Source organism: Trachurus trachurus (assembly GCF_905171665.1).
Source record: "Trachurus trachurus genome assembly, chromosome: 8".
NCBI lineage: Eukaryota > Metazoa > Chordata > Actinopteri > Carangiformes > Carangidae > Trachurus > Trachurus trachurus.
Window position 1 is genome coordinate 21940631 of NC_139905.1, and position 17462 is coordinate 21958092.

General features: G+C 40.6%; 1 protein-coding gene across 2 annotated transcripts; it reads left to right on the top strand.

Moving 5' to 3' along the window:
• Nucleotides 1–286: 286 nt before the first annotated feature.
• Nucleotides 287–15516, top strand: clcn7 (chloride channel 7). 2 transcript variants are annotated; one of them, XM_083977591.1, is made up of 25 exons: nt 287–522; nt 1548–1625; nt 3291–3356; nt 3732–3797; nt 3905–4037; nt 4221–4330; nt 4883–4963; nt 5066–5128; nt 5315–5398; nt 5634–5727; nt 6452–6516; nt 6722–6838; nt 6923–6977; nt 7308–7368; nt 8289–8430; nt 9926–10019; nt 10213–10385; nt 10876–10927; nt 11143–11270; nt 12254–12339; nt 12527–12659; nt 13085–13144; nt 13258–13434; nt 14009–14086; nt 14245–15516. In XM_083977591.1, exons 1-25 carry the CDS (start codon nt 409–411, stop codon nt 14329–14331), a joined length of 2397 nt encoding a protein of 798 aa, XP_083833717.1. In that variant the 5' UTR covers nt 287–408; the 3' UTR covers nt 14332–15516. The 2 variants fall into 2 exon arrangements, with proteins under 2 accessions (XP_083833717.1, XP_083833718.1); XM_083977592.1 differs by lacking the exon at nt 1548–1625 and having other exon boundaries at nt 14245–15513.
• The last annotated feature ends 1946 nt before the right edge of the window (nt 15517–17462 follow it).

A 17462-nucleotide genomic window follows, 5' to 3' on the forward strand; every position in this document is an offset into this window, starting at 1 on the left:
TGGGTGGCCAAACTTTTTCTTTCTTTTTGTCTTCGTTTTTTTTTTCTTTTTTAATTTAGGCAGTGTAATTAGATATGCTACTACTGGTAGGTACATACGTAAAGAACCCGAGTAGACGTACTTCTTCCACCAATGGTGAGGATAAAATAGTTAGCACTGTTGTTATTTGCACCCTCACTTCAGCTTTTGCTCACAATCAGTAAAAAACTACTACAACTTCCAGAATGCAACGCGCCTGACGATTATTTTTGGCCCTGCACGCGAACCTTACAAAGCGTCACGAGTGACAGAGATGATCATGGGGAGTTGGGGGTGAATAGTTAGCCAACAACAACAACAACTGCCCTCAATGAAATAGTTCAGCGACAGTTTGCGGGGCGAGCTACCGGACAGGAGGACACCAGCATCATGGCCAACATCACCAAGAAAGTGTCGTGGTCCAGCCGGGCGGACGAGTCCGGGGCGGCGGGGGAGGGGACGCCGCTGCTGAACGGCTCGGAGCAGCCCCGACTCTCCAGACAGGTAACGGGGCTAACGTTAGCATGCGGCTAACGGATACGCTAACAGCGACCAACGGCTGCTGCAGTAACGTTAGTAGCACTGAGATGCTGCTGTGTCATGTTTTGTTAATCTTTATAAGGTTATGAAGGCTCATGTACTTTAAATACTGCATGGGTCATGTGCTTGAGTTACACGTCGTCAGTGCATTTGCAGCATACACGACGTGTTTTTCTTTCTTTCTCATGTTTGCAGTCAAAGATGCAACAAGATGCTTTGTTTGCGGTTGGGAATGTAACTGGACCCAAGTAATAAAATTAGTGTTAATTAGATTACTTACACGATGCATGTCGTTAGATTCAGTATTTTAGAAAGATAATATGTCAGAAAGTTTTGAAAAACTTGTCATATTTTAGAGCTCGTTACCGGAAATAGTTAATTAGTTTATTTGAAGCTCTGCAGCTGATTGATCTGATGATGACATTGATGACATCTGTCACGGGTCAACGGTGCCTCTTATAGACACATTCCTTATCAAGGTTTAGGGCTGAACAAGTGGTAAACATATTATGCTGACAGCCTACTGTAGCACTGCATTAAAAGTCATGAACTGTCAGACTCTCCAGACTCAATGAAGCTGGTGAGCCAATGAAGAAGAAATAAACGGGAAAATCCAACTTCCTTTATTCCTCTTATGGAGCCACCATGACTAGTCTGTTACACCATCAGGACCAAAGGTGGAAGTAAACTAACTGCACAGCACTTATGCACAGTAGTTAATGTAATCACATCCCATTTAGCTGGATTATTTTACCTCTCAGTCTCTGAGATCGCATCCATCACATAATACAGAGGATGTCTACTGTATCAGAGGCATCAGAAGATGGAAGTTACTATTATTGTTGTTTTTCTAGACTAAACTTTTCCACTTGAAAGAAATTCCTTTTTTTTTGTCAGTGTCAGTACATTCCTCCAGCATCTGTACAGTGTTAAAACATCAGGTTAAAACATACATATTATATTTCTGTTGATGTCTTTGGTGTCTGTAGCCCTCTGAAGGAGGCAGTATATTTCAGATAGGCAGACTCAGCACGGTGGATTTGGAAGAGGAGATAACGTCAGATGAGGTAAAGTCTGAGCTTGAAACATAATTGAAGTCTTGTCTCTCTCTGTGTGTCGCTCCTGTTGATCATGACTCCATCTAGTCCCGTAGCAGCATTTCTTTGATTCCTGAAATATAGTTAGTTCATCCAGTGTAGTGATAAAACCTCACCTCATCCAAATCAATGTGATGCAATCTCCCTCTTTCTCTAGAACTACTACACATAAAGTAAAAAGTAGTGTGTGCACGGGGCATTTACAGTTGATAAATGTTATTAAGCCTCACGCTCATCATGTGTGTTTTGTTATGTGTGTCTGGCGCAGAAAATCTAGTCTTTGTGTCCTTGTGGAGCGTTAAGCGTTCATGAAGTACACACTGATATAGGGTTAAACGGACCAGACTGTAATGTATTCAATTTAAGTAACATATTTAATTTAAGATCTGCAGCTTCCTGCTGAACACAGCCTAAGCCTAATGTGGGAAAGCTGACACATAAATGGCCTCATAACCGGCCAAATCGGCGCAGCAACGCCTGACTCATCCATTGTGCGTGAAAGGCACGCATTTGGAAACAGCCTGTTACTGTAGGGTTTCCACTGATGCATTGAAAATGATGAATTGATGGCATTCAGTGTTTTTATTTTCCAAAAAACTGATTCCATCCATACACTGGTCACCGATTGATGAACAGAAGATACTGTTCAGGCCCGGCCAATGTTTTATCAATACCCTCAGACACTTCACAGTAAATTTGAAAACCAAGGGCATGCAGATATGTTTGTATTAGTTTACGCCAGACGCAGCTGTAATCAAGTTTATTTGTACAGCTGTTATAGTAATATCAGTCAGGCCACTCAAAAACCTTCAAGACAAAGAAATCAGAATATTAAATGCAAATTTGTTTGTTCAGAAAAAAAAATATTGACGATCACTGCTTTAGGCTGTGCAGGACCATATGACCAATGCTTGAGGCTATTTGGGCGTCACCTCGTTCAATAGGACGCTGCGCCCGTTTCCCTCCGTGACAGAAACCATCAGATTCAGTTCTGTTTTCACTGGTTGATGGGAATGTCATGCCGTGCATGTGATCTGCTTGATTGTTGTCTGCTGTAAACAGAAGTTTGTCTCTCAGTGTGTTTGTGAATGCCGGACACTTTTTTTTTCAAACATGCATTAGTAGCTGCTGGTCGTGTGGTTGCACATATGGGCTACGAGCTGCGTGAAGCCCACTTAACATTGCATGGGAGTGCGCGAATGCGGACTGAAGTACTTTTAAACCGCCTGCAGCTGGCTTGTATGCATGTCAGGATGCACTCTTTTGCACCAGTGTTTCCTCCAAGACCAGACAGCAAGAACTCCTCCTGTTGTAGCTTTAGACCGACCTGATTAAAATGTCTGGAGGAAACACTGGAGCATTTTCTACACAGTCACTGCTTCATTATTCATGTCAAGTCAAGCACAAGTCTGTCAAACTTCTGTTCTTTTTCTTCTTTTGGTAGTGGCTTAGAAATAGCTGATGTCTGATGTTGCGAACTGCTGCTCACTCCTTTCCCATCTTAAATTTCTTCAGTAACTGAGCTCTTTCCCCTTGTCTCTCACATGATTCAGCAGGCCAGAGGTCATAGGTCAGTGTTGCTATGGTCACCTCTGTTCTTTTATTTTCTGCATTTTTTCTTCTTCTTCCATTCAGGACTCTTTACGGGGACGGCCCAAAGAGATTCCTCACAATGAGAAGCTGCTGTCACTTAAATATGAGGTAAGTCTGCCTACTCACTGAACAGACTGCTGATTATTAGATAATTCTGGAAACCATGGACGACCAACAATTAATTAAAGTGTCCATGCGTAGGGTTTGAAATGTTGCTACTTTTTGCGAGTGATTAATTTTCACAAATAGTGAAAACAGTAAAATCGGTCAGTACCAGTCTTGTATAGAAAATATGTCTCCGAGCATGAAACCCAAACCACAGGGCAATAATCTTATTAAGCAGGCTGGACTCAGTTAACAAAATCAGCTTTGTATTACCATATTTTTGATTAGTAAACTTGCTCACATGGACTCAATGTAGTGAATACACACACAGTCAGTAAACGTCAATGATTATTTTATTATGCATGTGTCTTTTTCCAGAGTCTGGACTATGACAACATTGAAAACCAGCTGTTTCTGGAGGAGGAGCGGAGGATGAGCTATATGGTGAGTGGGTTGGGTTTTACTAATGATACATGATCTGAGTATTTTACAGTTTTCACTCTTTTTTTTCTGCTTTAATTTCATCTTCATCTCTCCTCCTGTGTCCTCAGGGCTTCCGCTGTCTGGAGATCAGTCGCTGGGTGGTCTGCGGACTGATCGGCTTCCTGACCGGCCTCATCGCCTGCTTCATAGACATCGCAGTGGAGGAGCTGGCCGGTTTCAAATACCAAGTGGTCAAAGAGAGTATCCTGAAGACTCGTGCATGACTGACTGGGCTCAGCAAGCCATCAAATATTTTGTCGGACAACAAAGATGAGGGTTATTGATCGGTCGTACTTATTGATTATACCTGATGTTACAATTCACCACTGAACATGTTAGCCCTGTTTGGCTACACAGACCTTTCCTTGACCTCCGACTGCACAGACATTGAGAAGTTTACAGAGGTGGGCGGCCTGTCCATCTCCCTCCTCCTCTGGGCCGTTCTCAACTCTGCCATTGTGATGTTGGGGGCCATCGTTGTTGCATTTTTTGAGGTAAGAGTGAAAGGGGAAATAGTTTGACCTTTTTGTCATTTAGTTTTCCCTCCTGTAACACAACTCCTGTCATGTCCCAGTCGTCTTCCTCCTTTGTGCGACTGACAACATTCCTCGAGTGTCAAAGACGATTTTGAAGAAGTTCAGCCAGTTGCACATCTCAGCTCCAAGCCGTTCAAAGTGATGCGGAAGTGAAAACTATTTAAGCAATCTGAACATCCCCCCTGGACAGTGTGAATTTCTGGAAATAAGTAAAACTGGATGTGCGGCTTCAGTCCTGCCGGTCCTGTAAAACCACAAGTTAAGAGCTTGTGATTATGAACAGCTGAGGTTTTGTCTGGACTCATTATCGTTTCCTCCAGAAGTGGTTCGGTTGTGTTTTTTATTTTTCCAATGTGTCAGCTTTTTTCGGCCTCCAATGCCATCACCTGTGATTGTGTTCCCACGCTCACATGGCCCTCCTGCACTCATCAATTGTAGGGAAATTGTAAGTCACTATGTTGCTATGCTCCTGTAACCCCAACACACCCTCTACATCTATCTGTCATCCAGCCTATAGCAGCAGGGAGCGGCATCCCGCAGATAAAATGTTACCTGAATGGTGTCAAGATCCCCAGAGTGGTACGACTGAAGGTACACAGATGCACACACACGACATGCATGTATGTACACACACACACACACACCCCAGAAGGACCTGTTTATCCTGACATTTAATATACTTGTCCTCCACAGACACTTATGGTGAAGGTGGGCGGTGTGATCTGCTCAGTGGTCGGCGGTCTTGCTGTCGGAAAGGTAAAAACTTTCATCAGAGAAAATAATAATCATAATAAATGTCACCAATGCTGAAGTGACAGGATACCAGCTGTGTTCAAGGCCAGTTTGAATTTTTGACTCGTATACTTAAGTGTAAGTTTTTGATGTTTGAATCCCTGCTGAGAATCTCACACCTGCCCTTTTTCTTTACCCACAATCCACCAGGAAGGGCCCATGATTCACTCTGGTGCTGTTGTAGCTGCAGGTGTCTCCCAGGGCAGGAGTACCTCTTTAAAAAGAGACTTCAAGGTCAGTGTGTGGTCATTTTCTCTGCTGTGTGTGTTTAGACAACTCTGCCGTAGGACGTATCTTATAGGACTATTTCTGCTTTTAATCACAGTCATCATCTTACAAACACTCATTTTAGATTTACGTCATTCCAGATGGTGCTGTTAATTGTTGTGCATCATTCATGTTTTCAACAATGTCTGTAGTTCCATTAGTCCACGGTTAACTAGTAATAATTGCTGATGTGTGCTTGTAGATCTTTGAATACTTCCGGAGAGACACAGAGAAAAGGGACTTTGTTTCTGCTGGAGCTGCTGCCGGAGTCTCAGCTGCTTTTGGAGCACCAGTCGGTAAAAACAGCATGAACATGCTCTTTGTTGTTAATCTACCTTGGCTAGAAAGCCAACTGTACTGCAGTATGGCTGCACTCACAAACTAGAAACCTGTGAGGAAACTCCCTCTAAAGTACTTGTTGACCTAGGAAGAACAATGCAGGTTTGTATACTGCCACTCTGTGCTTCTATTGTGATGATAGATGATGACAGCGCTACAAGACAGTGAGAGAAACCGTGTACAAATTCAAAACCAAAGTTTGAGATATAAATTGAACTTAAAATTCTGTGTCTTTTACTAACTTACATTCTCTGTGGCCTTAAAAAAGTCTTAATCAAATCATGTTTATGTTTTTATTTTGTGTTTTGGCCTGTTGCGCCACCCACTGCTATCCTATACTGACAGACGCGTGTTTCAGACCAAACACTCTATATAAGTGATTGCTGTCAGAAGATATAACTATTTAAGACTTATATTAACACAAATATTCCGCTTACTTCTGCTTTAAGGACAGATGCCGATGTGGCTCATTTTCTCCTGGACACATTCCTAGCTTTTTGTACAATAATCTGTTTTCCCAGTGTGTGTATATAGCTTTATCCGGTTGATTTCTTTATATTACTACATCGTCGCGGTTCAGGTGGAGTGGAGACTATGTGAGTGAGTCTCTGGAGCAGGGCAGAGGATAGCATGTGGCTATGTCTGGACTGGATCTTACAGTTCTCTTTTTTTAAATGACAGGTGGTGTCCTCTTCTCTCTGGAGGAGGGAGCTTCTTTCTGGAACCAGATGCTGACATGGAGGATAGTAAGTCACTTTGTCCTGTGTGAATCCCACAATATTGTTGAGTATATCAAAGCAATATTTTTGTGTGTGTGTTAGAGTAAAAGATAAAGATTCATGTTGTGGGTAGATAAATGAGGATTGTCATTGTTGTTGCATTCCCTGCAGTTGTCGTTTTTTAATTTGAAGTCTTTCTGTTTTTTCCTCCCCTGTCTCTCCTCGTCTGCAGTTCTTTGCCTCAATGGTCTCCACCTTCACTCTGAACTTCTTCCTCAGTATCTATCACAACAAGCCTGGGGAGCTCTCCAACCCTGGTCTCATCAACTTTGGAGCATTTCAGACTGATGTGAGAAGCTTATATTTTTAGATCTTTTTTTTTTTTCCAGCTTTCTGTAATTGAATCTAAGAGATGTTTTTTGTTCCTTCCCAGAGCGTGACCTATAACCTCTATGAGATTCCCCTGTTCATTGCAATGGGAGCTATAGGTAAAAGATCTCTCTGTTTGATTGGTTCTTCTTTCTTCATGCACTGATCAGCCTCAGCATTAAAACAGTTGGCTGTTTTTTATTGTTGTGGCTGATTGGTGTATAGCCATGGCCTGTTCAGAGTTCAGTCTGAATCATCAGTAATTTGATTTGAAAGTTTCAGTATTTGCCCCACAAATCATTTCTTGACTCAGCATTATTGTAATGTTCCAGCTGACTGTTTTAAGTGTATAATTAAGGAAAAGCTTTGATTGACTTTTCCCTGGTAACCAACTTCTTATTCAAATCTTGTTGTGACTGTTCTCTGCTCTTCAACCCGTTCCTGTGCAGGTGGATTGTTGGGAGCTCTGTTCAATGTTCTGAACTACTGGCTGACCATCTTCAGGATCAGGTATGCTTTAGAAAGGAATCGCACGCTTTAAGTTTCAGGAAGATGTCAGGGTGAGACATGAAGAATTATCTTGTGGGTGTTGTGTGTGCTAACAAAAACAACACCGCACCAAGATTGTGATGTTGTCTGTCAGGTACAACAAAGACAGGGTGGGGTTAGAAGTGAGGAGGCTTGCAAGAGAGCAGAACGTCTCGCGATTGACAAGGTTAAAACTAGTCGTTGTATAATAACATATACAGTCACAGGGAGACTGACTGATACCAGCGGTTTCTGCTTCTTTGTTTAGAGCTGGATGGCGATTATGTCCTTAGTTAATGAGAACAAAGAGCTGGCGAGCTGTGGTACATTTCAGGTCGCTTTTGACTATGTCTGTCTGTGTAGGACGTTAAATTACAACAATGGTTTTGAAACTGTCTAAATTTGCCATAATCAGTTCAGCTATACTGCAAATAAATGTGACTAAGTAAAGCCGAAAGAGTGAGAGACCATCGACATTATGTGCATGGAGTTGTTACATTGCAGTAACTGAGACAGAGGACACAACACTTGTATAAAATGTAACATTTGTTATAGGATTATTTGCCTGGTTTTCACCATAAGTGCTGGTAAATGAGATAACTATCTGTTATGTATTCAACAAAACAGGAAGTATTGATCAGTGTATTATTTATAAACTGTATCAGCCTTCCGCCTTCTAAAAATAGCTCTCCTGCCATCTCACTCAACATTTGGCTACATTACAAGATGGCAGAAAGTAGTAAAGAAGCTATGTTCATCACTGAACTGTTCTTATAGCAGCCAGAGCATCCCTGTCACTGGGGAATGTCCAGGGTGAGGCTGACTTAAAGGCTTTATGTAGTGGGTGTTTTAAAATATGTTGCCTAAATGCATATTTCTGCACGCGTGTGTGTGTGTGTTAGGTATGTTCATCGTCCTTGTTTGCAAGTCATGGAGGCCATGCTGGTTGCTGCAGTGACTGCAACAGTGTCATTCACCATGATCTACTTCTCCAACGACTGCCAGCCTTTGGGGCCTGAACACACAGAGGAGTATCCACTGCAGGTACAAAACACACACATACACACACACACACCCCGTACATGTGTAGATGGTGCCTGGAGCGCAGCAGTTTTAATGTGAATTATGAGTTTGATGCACATGATTGAGCAAACAGACGTACAGGATCAGATAAGAGGTTCCCTTCTCACACTGAAGGACTTCCCTTTATTCAGATGGTACAGTTTCAGTTTTGTCTATATGGTTTACCACCAGGATTCTTTGTTCCCAGGCACTATGAGCTTTAGCTTATATATGGCTCTGACAGTATGGGATGGATTATCAGTTGGTGTCCATGTTCCTCATCATGTCCCCCCTTGAGCATGAGCAGTAGTAAATAGTAGCGATTGAGATCAGGGCAACATTTGAACTTGTCTAAAACTGCTGACATTTTCATAAGCCACAAATGCGCTTTGTCTTTAGACCCAATGGGCAAATGTTAAGATGCTAACATGCTAAACTATAGACTACTCACAAAAAGTTAGGGATATTCAGCTTTCAGATGAAATTTTCAGAATGCATCTAAAATCAACCTTTACTGGTGAACCTAATTTGACCGTCTCTAAAATTTTGAATGCACATGTCCAACTGTTGACTGTCAATGTACTTATAATATCACACGCTGTTCTCTAACAAGGTGATTAACCACAGAAATCACAACAAGTGTCTGATCCATGAATCCACCGCTAAATGTTCTGGTTCAATGACAGTTTGTATTAAAACAGTCCTCTTCATCATGCTGACATCATTCTGACATCATGACACCAGGGCAGGCCACACCTAACAAACCATCAACAGTAGGTGGGCATGTGGAGGCTTCACACAGGATGTTGTCTGATGTGTCCAGTGAGCTTAGAGTGTCACAGAGCATCATCAGCATGTTGAACAGAGACACAGAGAGACTGGAGTCACAGAAAGACACAAGTGGACGTCCTTTGGCCACATGACAAGTTATTGAGACATCAACATTTTTTATTGTGGTGTATCAACCAGTGTTGTCAGCTTTTGTTTCAATAAATGATTTGAGATGAAGAAATTACCATTCCACACTTCTGCTTAAATGCCCTACTTTCATGACATAATATCACTGCAGCATGAACCTTTGACATTTTCCATAAATTTCACCCGAAAGTTGAATATCCCCAAATTTTTGTCCGTAGTGTAAAGTATATAGAGTTGCTAGCGTGGCCGTGGACTTGAATCTTAACAGCATAAATAAATAACTAGGGCTGACCCAAAAAAATCGAAGCTTCAAAGCTCATCGGCAATTGTTACAATGAGTAGGCAACTTGGCATCCTGGAAACCTGTGTGATTTTGGAGATATGCAGTGTCTGTTTGCCGTTACTTTCATTATTTCTCGCTATGATTGCACCCTGTGTTTTAAAACCACATGCCAGCTGCTAGATGGTAGATGGCACAAAGACACTAGAGGACATGACTCTCATATCAGTGTCTCTCCTTCTTTTGTTAATCTTATTAGTATCTCTCTTTTTTTTCTAGTTGTTCTGTGCAGATGGAGAGTATAACTCCATGGCAACAGCCTTCTTCAACACTCCTGAGAGAAGCGTCCGCAGTCTCTTCCACAACCAGCCAGGTAAAGCTGTGCTGCAGGAGAGGAAACTCTCTGAAAGAAACAAACAATACGTGCAGGCTGTTTTCTCACGATGTATACAGGTTAATGTGCAGGGAAGCATAACTGGATTGATCAAAGGTTGAAATGTTTTTTCTTTTTGTAATTATTTTCATTCTCTCACGTCACCCTGTGTTTTTGATTTTGTCTTTTCAAGGAACTTACAATCCTCTCACCCTGGGCCTGTTCACTCTGACCTACTTCTTCCTGGCGTGTTGGACCTACGGCCTGGCGGTGTCCGCTGGAGTTTTTATCCCATCTCTGCTAATAGGAGCAGCCTGGGGGAGACTGTTCGGCATACTGCTAGCCTCCATCACCACCACCAACTCGGTTAGTGTAGTTTACTGTTTCACTTAAACTCTAAACTACGTGGTGATCGAGGTTATCTGTTCCCTTTTTTTGTCTGCGTACATCACTGTTGTAGTATCAGACCAACATTGTAGAAATCTTTACTAAAACCTTAAATTCAAAGCTGCCAGATCTCACTCATATGGATGAAGGCCAATGTGTTTTCCACATTGTAATTACCCTACAGTCTTTTATTCATACCTTTTATTTACACTAAGTTTACAGTGTCCGGTAGCTTTCATTCTGTACAGCTCAGTGATGCCTTTACAAAAGAAAATGAATGAATTAAAAAAAAAAATTAACTAATAATAAGTGGGATGTGTCACAAAGAACCAAAACTGTACTACAATATCTGAGTACTGTAAGTGAAAGGAAATGCAGACACTTCTACCCAGATGCCTTTGCTGTTGAACTGATCCTGTGTTGAGGATGCTACAACCTGCTGTTTGACTGTTGATGTGTGCTCTGCTAGGTCTGGGCTGACCCTGGTAAATATGCCTTAATTGGAGCTGCAGCTCAGTTAGGTGAGTGACTGTAACGTCATCTTTTTTGTTGTGTATTTAGTTTGTAGTGCTTAGAAGGAAAAAATCGAGTCATGGTGTTATTGTGATCATATCATAACCACACTAACTATGATATTAAGCTTTTATAAATCATCTGTATCCATTCTCTAAAATGCTTGATAAAAATGAAGATATCAGTCTAAGATAAAAGCATAATGATACAATGCTTTCCTCAGGTGGCATCGTGAGGATGACGCTCAGTCTGACTGTCATTATGGTGGAGGCCACAGGAAACGTCACATACGGTTTTCCCATAATGCTCGTCCTCATGACTGCCAAGATAGTGGGAGACTACTTTGTAGAGGTGAGTAAAGAGGCAGACTCACACTTTGTTCCAGCCTCCCTCTGTGTGTCTTGTAATATTTAACACAGAGAAGGAACAGACAGCTTCTCATGTGCAGGACACGTAAATTATAGTGCACGACAGCGCTAGACAACAGTATTGTTTCGCGCACACACACCAAGTCACACCAATTCTCAGTAGGTTTGCAAAGGAGTGTGTGTTCACTTCACACAAAGGTGACACAAAGGTGACAGATGTGTTGAAAAACACAGCTACAGAAAGCTTGATTTTGGATTTTACTGCTGACTGTTTCACTGTTGCTGTGACTGAGGTACTTTTATACTATACCACCTTCCACTGAAATGACTGGATGTGCACAGGTTTTTAAATGACTTGGTGTTTTAAAATCTCATTTTGAAGCTGTGTTCACAGTCTTTCTGGTTTAAGCTTACAACAGCAGGAAAATGGGCAAAGATCAGAGCCAATCAGAATGGCAGCCAATAAAAACCCTGAATGCAGGTTTAACCCTTTTTCAATGGTGGCCAAAGCCAGGTGTTTCTGGCCAGGGGAGAAGATGCTTGACAGTCATACATGTAGCAGGCAGTTGAATGGCTTCAGAGAAAGTGTGGGAAACTGAAAAATAAATCTGACAAGACATTTTTCTTTCTCTTCATGAAGTGTAATTGGAAACATCCTGCTAAAGTCACAGCAGTCCAAAAGCACACACATTTATGGTGGCATTTCTTCAGTCTGTATTGCTTGTAGTACAGCAACAATTAGTTGACATCTATCCTAATAACTTAGTAGGGTGTTTCTTTTTTTTCCAAACTAAACTACCAAACATTTTTGATACAGTTTACTTAAATGTGACATTATCCCTTTTATCAGGAAAAACAATTATCAGATTAATTGATAAAACTATCTGTTTTAACTAAAAAGACATGTATCGTATGCAATGCATAATCTGTACAGTCAGTATCTGTAACCCTCTCTTCCTGCTTCAGGGTCTCTATGACATCCACATAAAGCTGCAGAGTGTTCCCTTCCTACACTGGGAGGCTCCTGCCACCTCCCACTGGTTGACCGCCAGGTAAACTCCTTTTTGACTGGTGTTTGTATCAAAGACATTTTGATTGGATAACTCTGATTATACTTGAAACAGCCAGGGCTGTGAGTTTATGTTAGTTTGCTTTGCTAATGCTGTCATCACATTTGTAACCACTGGTTTTTCATGTCACCCCCCCACCTTCCTCTCTCCCTCTGTCTCCCTCCTCCAGAGAGGTGATGAGTTCTCCAGTCACCACTTTAAACGTAATAGAGAAGGTGGGAACCATCGTGGACACCCTTAGCAACACATCCACCAATCACAATGGCTTCCCTGTCGTCATGCAGGTTCCTGGTAGTGACGAGGTACGGTTGTGCTGTGAACTTCCACAAATTTGGTACAAAAGTTTCAGGGTTGAACTTGTGGTGGTGATGGTGAAGGTGATGGCTGTGCAAAACACAAAGTCACACAAAGTTTTCTCTGGTGTTATACTTGGTCTCTAAATGTTTGATATATTTTGGTTTATACCTGCATCTACACCATCAACAGATCAGAGTGTGTTACTGTTACTGCTCACTTCACTCATGAGTTCCCATTCTCTAGACTACTATATTTGGAAATACAACAGTAGACTGATCACAATAAGTCAAAGACAGTTTCCGAGACCAAACATCCCAGATTAATGATAGTGTATCTCACAGGAGTTTAATTTTAAAACTGAGCTTTTTGCAAACGGAAGCTGTTTATCTTTCTGTAATCACACCTTCCTTTGTTCTTGTCCTCTGTTCAGCCGTCAAAGCTCTGTGGACTCATCCTCCGCTCTCAGCTCATTGTCCTTCTCAAACACAAGGTAACATCATCAACAAGAGGAAGATGGGGACATTGGGCCTCATTCACCAATATCTTCTTAAGAATTGTCTTAAGAAAACGTGCTCACTTTTCACTCCTGCTCCACCCTGGCAGGTTTTTGTGGAGCTGGCCCAGTCCCGTCTGACCCACAGGAAGCTCCAGTTGAAAGACTTCAGGGATGCGTACCCCCGCTTCCCCCCAATCCAGAGCATCCACGTCTCCCAGGATGAGAGGGAGTGTATGATGGACCTCACTGAGTTCATGAACCCAACACCCTACACAGTACCACAGGTAAAACACAATAGTGCAGATTTTTACAAGTTTTCTGTGACAATCATAATTGAAAGAAGCTACAAAAACATAACGCAGCCACAGCTGTTGTGAATGCAAGATCTCACTAACGCTTTGCAGAGCTCACTTGAGACTTGAGGATGAACTGATAAGAATTTCGTGGTTAAAGGTCAAACTATGACATCACAAAACAGAATGTGTTGGTGAATTGTCTAATAGGGTTAATATGAGGTGATGATATTATATATCCAAAAGACCAAAGGTCATCTTTACGACAACATCATATTAAATTATAATCATATCATCATATTAAATATTAAATCAAATAGGTCTGGACAGACTTGGATATATTGTAACCTGACTAACCCTTTTTTTGGTGTAAATCGTTAAAGAATGCAGAGTGACAGGCTTGTGATGTCACACTGCTCTGTTCTTTTTTTTATGCTGCTGTGATGTTTGGTCTCATGAAGTCTAGTTTGGTTTTTACTCTCTTGGTTTCTTTTTCTATTCTCTCTTTTTGTGGTAAAATTGTGCATCAGTAAAGATGAACTTAAATGAGGTGATTTGTTTGCAGGAAACGTCTCTTCCTCGTGTGTTTAAGCTATTTCGAGCTCTGGGGCTCAGACACCTGGTGGTAGTGGAAGATAACAGGGTAAGAGTGTGTCTCTGTCTACGTTATTACTGTATGTCCTGTCTGGACTGGTCTCTATGTTGACGATCATGATGAACCACGTTCTTGTCGTTAAATGATGTAATGACAGTGATAATGGCTGATCTGATGTTATGCTTTTGGGTTGTGACCCTGTTCAGGTGGTTGGACTGGTGACCAGGAAAGACTTGGCCAGATATCACCTGGGCAAACATGGACTGGAGGAACTTCAGCTGGCCCAGACATAGTACACACACAGACGGACAGACGCACACACACACACACGCACACACAGAAACCCATGAACTCTGACCACATGATGCCTCATAAAGCTGTTGACCACCAGCTTTGCAGCCCGGTAGGATACCATTGAAGGCCAAGAGACCGTGAATCAATAATAAAAATAAAATGAATCAAAATGGTGAATAATACAAATTGATAATAATAATGTATTTGAGGTGAGAAAAGTCAGTTTGATCTGTGTTAAGTGGTTTAAAAAAACAACTTTTCCTTAGTTTTACTCATAAAAGCATCAGCAGACATCTGTTACACAAACAGGTGAACAGGTAGTTCCCTCATATAATAATGTCGTAATTAAGCAGTGATAAATTATTAATCATTGGATCCATCATTTCACTCACTACATGGTAACTGATATTTTTAAATAATTCAGGTGGATGCTTTTTTTCGCCTTGCTATTGACATGAAGACATTTAAACTGGTTTGTGTTGAGAATGATTTGAAGTTGAGTGGGTTTCGTGTTCAGGAGTCAGAAATTCACTGACCATTTTAAGGCTTTCTTTTCCAATGTTTGCAAATTTGGTATTTTCCATGTTTTGTGTAGTTTTGCACTGAAAGAATGCTGTTATTTATTGTTGACGACTACTTTTTTTTGTTTTGAGTTGATGGACTGGGTAGAAGGTTTGGGTTTCACCTCACATAAGACATGAATCATGAGAGGAGACTTAATGGCCACCTGACACTTCAGTATTTGTAGATACAGATCCTCCTTCTTCCTTATCTTCCTTATCAGCTTTAATGAGCACAGTCACACATATACAGTAGGGTCCAAAAGTTAGAGAAGTGTCCCTATGTGAATGTAAAACGTTGTTTACCATACATCTTCTGTTGAAACTAATTAATTTGTCCTTGCATTACCCAACCAGGCTGCCATACAAATATTAAGATTTATAATAAATCTATTTTGTCAGTTCGTAAATCTAACATTTCTGCAATTGCTAATGTTAATTGTTTTATTTGTGCACTTCATTAGCTCTTCACTTTGATTTTGTCTCCTTTGTGGTCTTTGTCGAAGAGTCCTAGATGTTAAAATATTGACTATGCTCTATTTTATAACCACTGGATAAGCCTTTTGTGAAGTAATAAAGTTGAAATTTATCTATTGTTACGCATTTCATGTCTGTTCAATATTGTTGTTAATAATAATAATAATAATAATAATAATAATAATAATAATAATAATAATAATAATGATATATGGTGGGTCATATTGAAAATACAGATCAATTGATACACCAATTCATTTACCAGATGGAAAAATTGCTACCTGGCTAAAAACTAAAATAGACGTTGTAGGCTACTTGTCTGATGAATCATGGCCAGACTATTCATTTTTCCAGTTAAGCACCTGAAGCTTTTGTTAAACATTGTTATTGAATGCAGCCATTAATAAATTAGATTTCTTGTCTTGCATCATCATACAGTGAAGCCACTATTGTGTTACTGAAAAATAAAGGAGAAATTTATGAGAACAGTCGATAATTTCATATATGCACTAACCCCCTAATAATTTCCTTTGTCTCCACTAGATGTCAGCAAAGGTCTGCTAAAATAGTCAGTGCTGTGGGGAGACACACAACCATTTAAATGCTAGGATCCTTTCTATTTGTCAGCCACAGGTTTACTCAGCTGTTTTAACTTAAGGCAAAAATGATATACATACAAAGGAAAATATCTACGGCTTTTTAGGTTTCTACAGTTTTTATGGTTTAGCTGTTCTCCATGCATTGGGTACAATTGTCATTTTTATAATAAAACATTGATCTTCATAACATACTACAACATATTATAAATGTCTATTGGCGATTTACTCTCTAACCATGGCAAGATTTTTCTTTTTCTTTTTTACTCTTTTTTTTTTTTAAATAAAGCTTTCCATCAGTAGTCAGTAGGCTAAAGACATAGTATTTGTGCATGTATTTTATATGTTGAAGAGCCCTTGATAGAATAACATTGTAACATGCATGTATTACGAAAAAGCGTTTCCTTGGCTACTCGAGCTCCTCTGTTTTTAAATGGGTAGAATAAATGAACTATCACACGTCAATTCTTAAAACATTAAACATAGTAGTAGTCCAGAAGAAGAAAAAAAACAAAAAAAATTGTAGATTCAAAACTTTATTCTGTGATCATTCATCAATTCTCACCTTATACCTTGCGCTGAGTCCGGCGTCCAATCAGAGGCCGTGCTTCTGACGTCACCCAATCAGACCAGGGCGTCATCGGGCATTCCATAGCAGTTATGTGAAAAAAAAAAGATCAAAGGCATGTGATGATGTCATAATGATGTTTTGAACTTGATGATGTCACAGCAGCAGAACACTCTACACTGTACAACACTGGACAGAACGCTGAACAACGAAATATTCCGCTTGTTCCAGAGTTGGTCTTAAATTGTACAAATTCTTTGTGCCATTTGCTGACAAATCAGTCCTGACCTGAAGATGTCTTTCGTTCCCCAACCTATGCCTGTGATTGTCCACAAAAGGAACTTTGAACACTTGATAGCACAGAAAGCGTTTGAAAGGGATGTGAAGAAGAAAACATCAACAGTTAAGAGGCTCGACAAGACCATTGTAGCAAAAGGTCGAGAGGTCAAATTCTTCACGGAAAATATTAGGGTACAATATCAGCTTATTGAAAGGTGCCTCAAGAGGACTGAAGAGAAAACTGCAGACGCTAATGCACTCATCCAAAAGCAGCTCACATTGAAACAGGAGTTGAATGCTGAGACTGAGCAGATTCGTGATGAAATAGAAAACCTGAAAACTGAAATAGCCAATGATGAGGTATTGTTGGAGACATATAAAAGATACAAACACTTTATAATCGAAGTGATGGGCATTACTCCTCAAGCAGATGATAAAAGCTCCAATAAAGACAGGGAACAGCAAATCCAGCGTGACTGTCAGGATCTCTATGATGAAATGATGTCTCTGAAAGAGAAAATCGCACGCCTGCTCAAAAGTACTACCGAGAAAAGGGATTTATTCTGCAAAGTCCGGCGAATATATAATGCCACGATGACGGAAGTGAACTCAGAGCGCGACAAACTAATATCAGAAATAGATAAGATGAG

Coding starts and splice junctions, on each gene's coding strand:
- clcn7 (XM_083977591.1), top strand. CDS start 409: ATGGCCAACATCACCAAGAAAGTGTCGTGGTCCAGCCGGGCGGACGAG. Junction 4,964..5,065: donor CCAGAGTGGTACGACTGAAG/GTACACAGATGC, acceptor TGTCCTCCACAG/ACACTTATGGTGAAGGTGGG. Junction 8,431..9,925: donor CAGAGGAGTATCCACTGCAG/GTACAAAACACA, acceptor TTTTTTTTCTAG/TTGTTCTGTGCAGATGGAGA.